General features: G+C 41.8%; 1 protein-coding gene across 1 annotated transcript; it reads right to left on the bottom strand.

Moving 5' to 3' along the window:
- Positions 1-4,881: 4,881 nt before the first annotated feature.
- On the bottom strand, positions 4,882-6,130 carry LOC138883249 (uncharacterized). The gene is made up of 3 exons (XM_070163925.1): positions 5,276-6,130; positions 4,953-5,164; positions 4,882-4,885 (listed from the first exon to the last, which is right to left on the bottom strand). Exons 1-3 carry the CDS (start codon positions 6,128-6,130, stop codon positions 4,882-4,884), a joined length of 1,071 nt encoding a protein of 356 aa, XP_070020026.1.
- Between the last annotated feature and the right edge of the window lie 6,114 nt (positions 6,131-12,244).

The following is a 12,244-nucleotide window of genomic DNA, read 5'->3' as shown; positions in this document are numbered from 1 at the left end:
CTGCTAAGATCTCGGCTAGCCAAGGGCGAACCGCATCACTCCTTTAAAACTTCCCCAGGTATTTTACCGGCTCCACATCCTCGAGCCCCAAGTAAGTGTTGAGTGATGCTTGATCAAATATCACTTTCAAATTTCTCATTTTTGTTACCTTAGTCCCCTTTTTGACGTGCGCCACATTGGAATAGAATTCCCGGACTAAGTGCTCCTTGGCGTCCACCACGCTTTGAGTGAACCATGTCCACCCTTTTCTCTCCCGAAATTGTCTTTCCACGTTCGGGTTGTATCTATCCAAATCCTTCAACTCAAATTTACGCTAAATAGTGAGTGATCTTTAGGTCCACCATTCTCGGAACCTATTGAAAGCCTTCAGTCTCATGAATCTATCTTCCCAGACTTCCTTCTTTTTGACCTCTCAAGGCCGGCAAGGGGGTTATCACCCCCTCGACCGTCATCAAGTATTGTATCAGGTATATTATCATCACCATTAACTGGAATAGGTGTTGCGGGGGCATGTGAGGAAGAAGGCTCTGAACCTTGGTTATCCTCTTCCGAACCCTCAAAAGAGCTAGCTGAGGAGGAAGGTTTATCTCTCAATTGTAGTCTATCCGGAAATTGTCTTTGTTTAGATTGTGCATCTGGTTGCTCTTGCATGGAATTTCCCTCTAAGGTTTCCCTAGACGGGATATACTCACTAGATTCTGCAGGCTCTGGAACTCTCCCGACAATGGCTTTCTTTGCTATTACTCTTTGCACAGCTAGTGGTATGTTACCCATGCCTCGGCCTCGAGAGGGTTCACCCTTCCCTTTGGACGTATCGCCTCTACCAAGAGATCTCACCATTGTCTACAATTCATAGAAATAGGGTTCAATTAAGTCCAACTTAACAGTTTAAAACAATTGCAGACAGTTGCTGTAGAAATAGAAGCAGGGTCAAGAAGTGCGGTCCACACAATAGTGAGTGCGACCGCACAAAGGCAAGTGCGGAACGTACAATTTTAAAGTGCGGTCGCAGCCCTGATTCTGCGGTTCACACAATTTCTTGTGCGACCGCACAATTCTAATACCAAACAAGAAACTCCCTGATATTAGAGAATTGGTCGATTTGCGGCCACACACAGTTTTCTGTGGACCACAAAATTTTGAGTGTGGTCTGCACATACAATGCACATCAACTGCCTTAAATGAGGGACCTGCGGACAGCACAATTTCTTGTGCGGCTGTACAATTCAAAACATTTCAGCAGTAACTTTTGTGATTCTAACTTCTAAGCAAAATTAGACAAGGTAATGCCAATTAATAATGATAACTAGTTTACTCATCCCCTATTTAGCAAGTAAAAAGTTACCCACATGAAATTAAGCTCACATGATGTTGAGTTTTGCAATTATGGCTCAAAATAATGAAACTAACTTATGAACAAAAATTTAGAAATATTGAAAAATCTAAGGATGAATTGAACATACGAATAATGCAGTGATGCAAGGAAGAGATTAAGATGGTGAAATGAGAGTTAGAAGCTTGATTCAGATGAAATCACTGTGCTTGTTTTTGTGTGATGAGTTCATAGTGCGTAAAGTTTGGAATAGTGTGAGGAAGCCCTATTTATAGGTTGACCAAGTTAGGGTAAAGTATAAATCTGAGTGCGGCCGCACAATTTTGTGTGTGGTCCGCACTTTTTACCTGGTACCACATCCCTTCAGTGAAAATCCGTGGTCCGCACAAAATTGGGTGCGGCCGCAGATATTTGTGGGGACCGCACTATTCCACGTGCGGCCGCAGATTGGCTATTTCTCTGACATACAAACTTCAGAGAGTGTGAATTTTTGGTTTTCCAGTTGTGTTATCCACACAACAATTGTGCAACCACAGAGTTCATTCTGGTGTGGCACTCAATTTTGTGTGGTCCGCACAATTTCTATACTTAGCAAAATTTGTCAGGGCACAGTCCCTCCGAGGCATACTCATTCCTGCATACACTTGAAAACCAATTAGTACAAAACAAAACCTATCTAGAGAAAAAGAAAAAGATAAAGAAAAAGAAACATGGGTTGCCTCCCAAGAAGCGCCTGATTTAACATCGCGGCACGACACAGATTACCAATCACTTGAAATGGAGAACCGCCACGACGTGGCCATCATCAACTATTCCAAGATAGTGCTTCACCCGGTGGCAATTGACTCTAAACACTTCATCATTCTTATTTTTAAAGTTCAATGCACAAAATGATGTCACACCAACAACTTCAAATAGACCACTCCATTTAGACTTCAACTTGCTCGGAAACATCCACAACCGAGAATTGAACAGTAATACAAGATCACCTTCTTTGAACTCCTTGTTTAGGATGTACTTGTCATAGAGGCACTTCATCTTCTCCTTGTATAAGGAAGAACTTGTATATGAATGGTATCAGAATTCATCTAGCTCATTCAATTGTGTCACCCTTAAATTGGCGGCGACATCCTATTCAAGATTAAGCTTCTTCAATGCCCACACATCCTTGTGCTCAAGCTCCACCGGAAGGTGACAAGATTTCCCGAACACCAACTAGTATGGAGACATCCCAACAGGTATTTTGTAAGCGGTACTATAAGCCCATAGAGCATCACCAAGTTTTTTTGACCAATCTGTCCAGTTGGCATTCATTGTTTTTGACAAGATACTCTTGATCTCCTAGTTGGAGACTTCCACTTGTCCGCTTTCTTGAGAGTGATAGGGGTTCAAGACTTTGTGAGTAACACCAAACTTGGTGAGTAAGGTATCAAAAGTCATGTTGCAAAAATGCGAACCCCCATCACTTATGATAGCCCTTGGAGTACCAAATCTTGTAAAGATGTTCTTCTTCAGAAATGCCACCATACTCCTCGCTTAATTGTTGGGCAAAGAAATGGCCTTAACGCATTTGGACACATAATCAACCGCGACTAGGATGTAGGTGTTTCCACAAAAGCTCACAAACGGACCTATAAAGTCAATACCCTACACAAAAAATGTCAATTTCCAAGATGGTGGTGAGGGGCATCTCATTTTTCTTTGAAATTCCACCGACCCTTTGAAATTCATCACAACACTTGACTATATCACTAGCGTCCTTGTAGAGAGTAGGCCAATAGAATCCACAAATCAACATTTTTGCTGTCGTTCTAGCTCTACCATGGTTACCACCATATGGTGAAGAGTGGCAAGCCTTAAGAATTTCCACTTGTTCCTCCTCCGGCACATATCTTCGAATCACACCATCGGTACAAATCTGGAAGAGGTACGGTTCATCCCAATAATAGCCAAGGCAGTCCCGTTTGAGCTTCTCCCTTTGGTTTGAAGAGAACTCATTCGCTACAATGCCACTCACAAGATAATTTTCTAAAGCAGTGAACCATGGCATCTCGGTCATTGAAATGGCTATAAGTTACTCGTCGGGAAAGGAATCATTGATCTCAAGGCCGTCGTGTGGCCTCCCCTCCTCCTCCAATCGAGACAAGTGGTCCACCACTTGATTTTCACTGCCTTTGCGATCTTGGATTTCTAGATCGAACTCTTGCAATAAAATCACCCACCACATTAACCTCGCCTTTGAATCCTTCTTGCTCATTAAGTACCGAAGCACCGCATGATCGGTGTGGACAATCACCTTTGTACCCATCAAGTATGGGCGGAACTTCTCTATAGCAAAGACAATAACAAGGATCTCTTTTTTGGTCACCGTGTAATTGACTTGAAAATCGTTCATGGTCTTACTAGTATAGTAAACTGGATGAAAGATTTTGTTGATATGTTGCCCCAAAACTGCTCCGACTTCTACATCACTTGCGTCACACATGAGCTCAAAAGTCAAGCTCCAATCTGGTGCGGTGAAAATAGGAGTAGTTGTCAATTTGAACTTGAGTAATTCAAATGCCTTCATAAAATCCTCATTGAAATGGAATTTGGCATCCTTCTCCAAAAGCTTACACAAGGGGTTCACCACTTTGGAAAAATCCTTGATGAAACGGCGATAGAACCTAAGAAACTCCTCACTCCCTTTACGGATGTAAGGGGCATAAGTTTAGAAATCACTTCTATTTTGGCCTTGTCGACCTCAATACTATTCTTTTAAATTTTATGGCCAAGGGCAATGCCTTCCTCGACCATGAAGTGACATTTCTCCCAATTCAATACCAAGTTCATTTCTTCACATCTTGCCAAGACCATATCCAAATTTTTCAAGAAATCATCAAAAGAATTCCCGTCCAAGGAAAAGTTATCCATGAAGACCTCAAGAAAATCCTCCACCATGTCGGTGAAGATAGCTATCATACACCGTTGCAAAGCCGCCGGTGTATTGCATAAACCAAATGGTATCCGCGAGAATGAGAAAGTACCATAGGCACATGTGAAAGTAGTCTTTTATTGATCCTCCGGAGCAATAAGAATTTGATTGTAGCCGGAATACCCATCGAAGAAACAATAGAAAGCGCGACCGGCCAACCTATCAAGCATTTAATCAAGGAAGGGAAGTGGGAAATGATCTTTCCTTGTGACTTTGTTGAGCTTGCGATAGTCTATACACACTCTACACCCGGTCACCGTTCTTATAGGAATCAACTCATTCTTATCATTGGTAACCACAGTCATGCCCCCTTTCTTTGGAACAGATTGCACTGGAAAAGTCCACAAACTATCGGAAATGGGGTAAACAACCCTAACATCCAACCACTTTATGATCTCTTTTTTGACCACCTTTTGCATTGCTTAATTTAGCCTCCTTTGATGTTCAACAGAGGGTTTGGCACCCTCCTCCAAAATAATCTTGTGCATACAAAGGGCGGGGCTTATGCCCCGAATATCCGCCAATATCCATCCTATAGCTTTCTTCCTCTTTTGTAGCACCACCAATGTGGAGTCTACCTGCACATTAGTCAAACAAGAGGAAAGAATAACCGATAAAGTAGAACAAGGAACAAGGAATACATACCTGAGATGCGGAGGCAATGGCTTTAACTCCAAAGTGGGAGGCTCCTCGATTGAGGGCTTTGTTGGAGGAGTTTTCCGATTTTCAATATCCAAGGATAAATTGCGGGGTTCATAAGTGTACGACCCCATTCCTTGTAATGCATTCACATATTCCACATAGCTATATTTCTCTTCATCCTCAAGTCCACGAACGAATAAACTTGGAGGAGTCTTCTAGTTTTCAATAATCACATCACTCACCAAGTTCACGAACGAATAAACTTCATTGCTATTCGGTTGCCTCGTAGATTTGCACACATGGAAGACCACCTTTTCATTACCCACCCGGAAGGTGAGCCCACCGGCTTCCACATCAACAAGAGCCTTCCCTGTAGCAAGTAAAGGTCTACCAAAAATAATAGGCACCTCATAGTCCACTCCACAATCTATAATCACAAAGTCCGTCGGGTGGATGAACTTATCAACATGAACCAACAGATCATCAATGATGCCCAATGGTCTCTTCATAGTACGATCCTCCGTTTGTATCCTCATAGATGTGGGTCTTGGTTGACTAATTCCCAAAGTTTTGAACAACGAATAGGGCATCAAGTTGATACTCTCCCGAAGATCACAAAGAGCTTTGGCAAAGTCGGCGTTTCCAATTGTACAAGGGATTGTGAAAGTGCCCGGATCTTCTAATTTAGGAGCCATTGAGTGCACAATTGCACTCACTTGATGTGTCATCTTTATAGTTTCATAATTCATCGACTTCTTCTTTGTCACCAAGTCCTTCATGAACTTTGCATAACCCGACATTTTCTCCAAGGCCTCAACCAATGGCATGTTGATATATAGAATCTTTATCATGTCAACAAACTTTTTGAATTGGTTCCCAACATTTTGCTTGGTAAGCCTTTGAGGGTATGGGGGAGGAGGCCTTGACATTGGTGCCTTAGCCTTTGGCACTACCGGTTCCGGTATGTCAACAATGTGGTCCCTAGACAGGTTCACTTCCTCATGAGTCTCCTCCATGTTATCATCAATATCAATTCTCACCTCATCATTTTCTTGCACTTCATTGCTTGGCATCTCATCTTCTTGTACCAATTTCTCATCATCCACAATATTCTTTTGACTTGAGGTGTTTGCTTCCCCACCTTTTCCACTTCTTGTGGTAACGGCCATAACATGTCCCATGTTGTTCCCACCTTTTGGATTCACCACCGTATCACTTGGTAGTGCCCCTTAGGACGAGTGTTCAAAGCTTGCGAGAATTGCCCCAATTGAACTTTCAAATTACGAATTGAAGTGTTGTGAGAGGCTAATTGACATCGGAGTCGGCATTATTCTCCATCATTTGTTTAAACATGTGCTCTATTTAGCCCATCTCATTGTTGGAAGAACTTGGACCTTGGGAAGGATAGAGAGGTGGATTGCTCGATTGTTGAAACATCAGGGCCTTTGAAAACCCGACCCCCCAATTATTGTTGTTGTTCCACCCTCCTTGGTTGTTGCCTCCCCAATAGCATTGATTATTGACACTCCAATTGCCTCGGTTATTTTGACCATTCCAATTTACTTGATTGCTTTGATTATGTCAATTCCCTTGGTTGTTTTGTTTGTTCCAATTCCCTTGCTTGTTTTATTGTTCCAACTACTTTGATTGTTTGAATTAAAATTTCCTTGATTTCCTTGTGGTTTCCATTATTGTTGATTCGGCCTTGATTATTGTTGCTTTGCCCTTGGAAGTTGTTCACATATTGTACCTCCTCTTCTTGTTCATTGTATTGTTCATCTTGATCAAAGCCACTATCATCTTGCACATAATTTTCAACCCGATTTTGCACTTGAGGACCCTTTTGCCTTCTCTTGTTTACCACCATACTAACTCCTTCCATTGCATTGACTTGCTTAGGACCTTGCACTTGTTGAAGTTGAGACTTGGCTAGTTGATTCATTATGGTGGTCAACTCAACAATTGTTTGCCCATGATCATGTAATTCTTTATGCAAGTGAATCACATTTGGATCCCCTTGAGGAACATTTGCTCAACTTTTCCATGCCGATGAAGTATCTTCCATTTCATCAAAGAATATCACAAGCTTCCGTACACGGCGTTATCATGAAATTTCCACCGGCAAGCTGTTTGACCACGCATTGATTGGTAGTATTGATCCCCCTATAGAAAGTTTGTTGAATCTTAGCCTCCATCATGTCATTGGTCAGGCACTCTTTCACCATAGTATGGTACCTCTCCCATATCTCATGCAAGGGCTCATTGGGTTCTTGTTTGAAAGCTAGAATCTCATCCCTAAGAGATGCCATATGCCCAGGAGAAAAGAACTTGGAAATGAATTTCTCGGCCAATTCATCCCATGTATGGATAGAATGATTTGGAAACCTCTCTAACCAACCCAAAGCCTTCCCTCGTAGAGAGAAAGGGAATAGCCTCAACCGCAAAGCATCCTTGGAGAAGTTTGTTTATTTACTCCCCTAGCAAGTGTCAACAAACCCTTTCAAGTTCTTGTATGCATTTTGATTCGGAGTCCCGGTGAAGAACCCCCGTTGTTCCAACAGTGTAAGCATGACATTTGTGATTTGAAAGTTTCCCGCCCAAATACGTAGAGGGGGGGGGGACTATGGCACTTGCATACTCTTCATTCGACAACACCTGGTGTGTTGCCGCTCTTGGAGGAGGTGGGGGTGGAACGGGAACGTTGTCTTGAGGCAACCGGCCTCGTCTATTTGCTTGTAGTTCAAGAGGAACCTCTTCGACTTGGTCATCATCCCTGTCATCTCCTAATGGAATGTTTCCAAGAGGATCATTGTTGTTGAGAGCCATTGTATCACCTACAATTGTTTCACAAAAAGATTAGTAACCCAAAAGGAAAGGAAGATAAATCACACACAAAATCGAATATATAGCTAAATCTGTTTTTAGCTCCCCGACAATGGCGCCAAAAATTGATGTCGCCCAAGTTCACACCTCAAATTGGGGTTGTGAAGAGGTCGATGCAATTATAATTACCCAACTAGGAGTCGAGATCGATTCCTCAGGGAGCATAGATGGGATTAGGTATATACTCGGACTAAGCATATAATGTGTCCAAAATGCACTTTCACATACCTTGTTGTTTTTGTCTATTTTTAAATTAAGCTGTTGTTTGCAAATAAAAACTAGAGAATGACATTTTTGGTGTTTTTTTCAAGTTTGTAAAATATGTAAGGTTGTGACTTCCGCCTAGGTATTTATCTAACGGGTTGTGGGCTTTAGAGCGGGTTTCATTGGTCGGGGCATAACATAGCAATCAACAGGCAATTACCCACTCAATACCTCTCAGTAATAGAGTGTTTTTGCCCAATTTGGCTTTCTTAAGTCCAAATGGGTAATTCAAAAAATATTTGATTGATGCTCAAGTCGGGTTTTACTATCTCTAGATTCAACCCTTTAATTGGGACTATCAATTTCTTTAGTTCACCCCAATTTCTTGTTAGCCAAGTTTTTCGAGACTCAATCTCTCTTTATCAAGTAGAGACTAAGTCAAATAGGCTTGAATCAATATTTGCAACCATTAATTCTACAATTAAAGTAAGAACTAGGCTAAATAATAGACCCCCAACTATAAACAAGCCCTAAATCAAATATCCATTAGGTACCCACACTAGAGTTAGGTCACCCTAGCTAGAAATTTAGCTACTCATAGATGAAATTGAAGAACTTAAAGAAGAAAAGAAGGTCAAACTTATATTAAATGATAAAGAGATAGACATCCAATGTAAAATAGACAAGCTATTGTAAAATTTCCTAACGCAGTAAACAAAAACGACTCCCAACTTTTAGATGTTCAAAACTTGACCTAATTTTATCAAAAAAGACTATTTATCCACAGCTTAAATTTTTGGAGAAAATTGCCCTTTCGGGGGTTCTGCGACCGCACAATTCTGTTTGCGGTCTGCACAATTCTATGTGTGGTATGCAGTTTGATGCAGGTCTTGACAAGAGGGACTTCAGGGGCCGCACAATTCTGAATTGCAGTAGCAATTTAAATTCAAAGGACCGCACATTTTTTAGTGCGGCCGCACTCTTAAGTTAAATGGCCGCACAATCATAGTGCGGTCCATACTTCTTGATGGACTAAGATTGGGAACTCTCTTATCTTTAACATTTGCGGCCGCACAATCATTGTGCGGTCCGCACTTTGCAAAGCTTTTCTGACAGAGGTTCTTCATGATTTGCGGCCGTAGACAGAATTCTGGGGTCCGCACTTTGGCCTTTTTGCTTGGTTTTAGTCCTTGTCCAAAACTACTCCTTCTTGAATTGAATTTCAGCACTTTGGCTTATTTTCCAATATTCCTGTGAGAAAGCATATTTTATCAGTTTTCGAGAATACCTTTTAACATTTTTGAGATAAAACGAAAGTAAAAAGGCGCAAATAAGTAGTCAAAATTCTCACTTATCAGCCATTGATCAAGAGACAAGACCCGTATGAGACTGATATCAACCATATGGCAAGGATCGAAGGGGAAATGGATTCGAGCATCGCCCAGCAAGGAGAGACAAGAGAAAAATCGAGGGCCTTGTGGCTGGGGCTTGATGAGCAAGAATGGGTTCGACAGGTCGCTCGGGAGTAGGGAGGCACCAAGGTTATTGGAATATAACTTCAACGTGGATGCTGCAAGCATCGTGTCGGCCATAGGGCGCATCAAAGAGACCAAGTGGACCCGACCGTTACTACCCGACCCAGCCCAGAGAGATCCAAACTTGATAAGTAAGTATCGCGACACTCACGGTCATAGGACCGAAGATTGCAGACAACTAAGAGAAGAAGTTGCTCGACTGTTCAACAATGGACACCTCCAAGAATTTCTAAGTGAGCGAGCAAAAAACTACTTCAGAAACAGGGACACCAACAAATAGGTTGAATAATAGGAGCTTCAGCATGCGATTAACATGATTATTGGGGGACTCGAAGTCCCCTAAGGGAAAATCATAAAATGCACTAAAGTATCTATTATGAAGGGAAAATACACCAATGATTATGTTCTGGAGGGAGTCATTTCATTCAACGACGAAGATGCAGAAGGCATCGTACAACCTCACAACGATGCACTAGTAATATCTGTACTTATCAATAAATATCGAGTGTTGATCGATTCAGGTAGCTCGGCCAGCATCATCATATCAAAGGCCAGAGAACAATTGGGGTTACAGGATAAAATCGTACAAATAGTCTAAGTATTGAACAGATTCAACATTGCATGTGAGACCACAAAAAAAAGATAACTTTGCCGGTAAACACTACCGATACAGTCCAAGAAATGAAGTTCTACGTGATAGAAGGGGATATGAGGTACAACGCTCTATTTGGAAGGCCATGGGTCCACAACATGAGGGCGATACCTTCGACCTTGCACCAGGCGCTAAAATTTCACACACCATGGGGAGTCAAAACGGTCTACAAAGAACAACCAGCCGCAAAGAAAATGTTTGTTGTCAACGAAGTGATCCCGGTGCTCGCGGTTTCAACATCCAGGAGCACAGAACCGACAAAAAAAGAAGATATTAAATAGCAATCATAGATACTGATATTGGCTTAACCGAAGAAATATAAAGATCAAGGAGCAAACGATAAGGACGATTATAGCGTCCCGAGATCATTCATAGCTCCCGATGACACCGATGAAACCAAATCAAAAGTTGAAGAGTATGAGCAAGTCATATTAATCAAGCATCTACCGGAACGAAAGGTATACCTGGGCACAGGGTTAACCCCCGAGCTCAGGACAAAACTTATGGATTTTCTTAAAGCTAACGCTGATTATTTTGCTTTATCCCATCTTGACATGACAGGGATCCCACCGAAGATAGTTTTGACTTGGAGTTCCATCCGGTTAAGTAGAATAGAAGACTATAGTCCGAGATAAAACTCGCGTTCATCAAGGATGAGGTATCCAAACTTCTAAAAATAGTATCCATCCAGGAAGTTAAATACACAGATTGGTTAGCTAACGTAGTGGTAGTACCTAAAAAGGAAATAAACTAAGGATGTGTGTGGATTATAAAGAGCTAAAAAAAATTATGCCGAATGGATTCTTTCCCATTGCCTAACATCGATCGAATGATCGATGGGGTGGCCGGCACCAAAACACCGGGTACAACAAAATTATGATGGACCCAGATGATATAGAAAAAACTTCTTTCATAACAAAATTCGGCACCTACTGCTATAACGTAATGCCATTTGGATTAAAGAACATTGCTGCCACCAACCAACACCTAGTAAACTGGATATTCAAAGAATAAATAGGGAAATCAATGGAAGTTTATATTGATGATATATTGGTCAAGTCCCTACAAGCAGAGGAACACTTGAAACATTTGCAGGAAACCTTCGATATACTAAGGAAATACAACATGAAGCTAAAACCGAAGAAGTACACATTTGGCGCCCGTTCGAGCAAATTCCTCGTGTTCATGGTATTAAATCGAAGGATAGAGATCAACCTCAATGAAATAAAGGCCATATAGGACATCACCATAGTGGACAAGGACAAGGCATTTCATAGGCTGACCGGGTGCATAGTTGCATTAGGCAGGCTCATCTCGAGGTCCTCGGACAAGAGCTATCAGCTATTCTCACTATTGAAAAAGAAGAATAATTTTTCCTAGACTTCGGAATGCCAGCAAGCTTTGGAAGTACAACGATACCTGTCGAGCCCCCTATGCTGCACACCTTAAAGGCAGACAAATAGTTGTACCTCTATTTGGCATTTTTCGAGGTGGCAGCAAGTGGTGTCTTAGTTCGGGAATAAGAAGGTACAAAATTTCCCATTTACTATGTTAGTAAAGCCCTAGGCGATGCCGAATCAAGGTATCCTCACCTAGAAAAGTTAGCGCTTACCTTGCGCTTCCAGGAAGCTAAAACCGTACTTTTAATGCCAGCCCATATATGTTGTAACCTTTTACCTGCTGAGGAATATCATGCATAAGCCTGAGCTCTCAGGCCGATTGGCCAAATAGGTCGTGTAGATTAGTGGATACGATATCGAGCACCAACCTCGAACTACCATAAAATCATAGATTTTGGTTGACTTCATGGCCGACTTTATGCCGCCCTTAATTCTAGAAGTCAAAAAGGAATTACTACTTTATCTAGACCCTATGCACGGACGATGCCTCCAACGCGAAGGGGTCTGGGCTTGGTATCATGTTAAAACCACCTAGGGGAAGCGTAATTAGACAGTCTATTAGATCTGTAAAATTGAATAACAATGAAGCCGAGTATGAGGCCATGATTACAGGTCTAGAAT

The sequence above is a fragment of the Nicotiana sylvestris genome, chromosome 12 (genome assembly GCF_000393655.2).
Source record: "Nicotiana sylvestris chromosome 12, ASM39365v2, whole genome shotgun sequence".
NCBI lineage: Eukaryota > Viridiplantae > Streptophyta > Magnoliopsida > Solanales > Solanaceae > Nicotiana > Nicotiana sylvestris.
The sequence above is the reverse complement of the archived record's forward strand: the minus strand, read 5'-3'. Positions and strand labels throughout refer to the sequence as shown.

What these genes read in the sequence shown, in the direction of transcription:
- LOC138883249 (XM_070163925.1), bottom strand. Translation starts at nt 6,130, where the DNA reads ATGGGACATGTTATGGCCGTTACCACAAGAAGTGGAAAAGGTGGGGAA. An exon ending in CCGGTGGGCTCACCTTCCGG is followed by an intron (nt 5,165 to 5,275) that starts GTGGGTAATGAA and finishes ATTGAAAACTAG; the next exon opens with AAGACTCCTCCAAGTTTATT.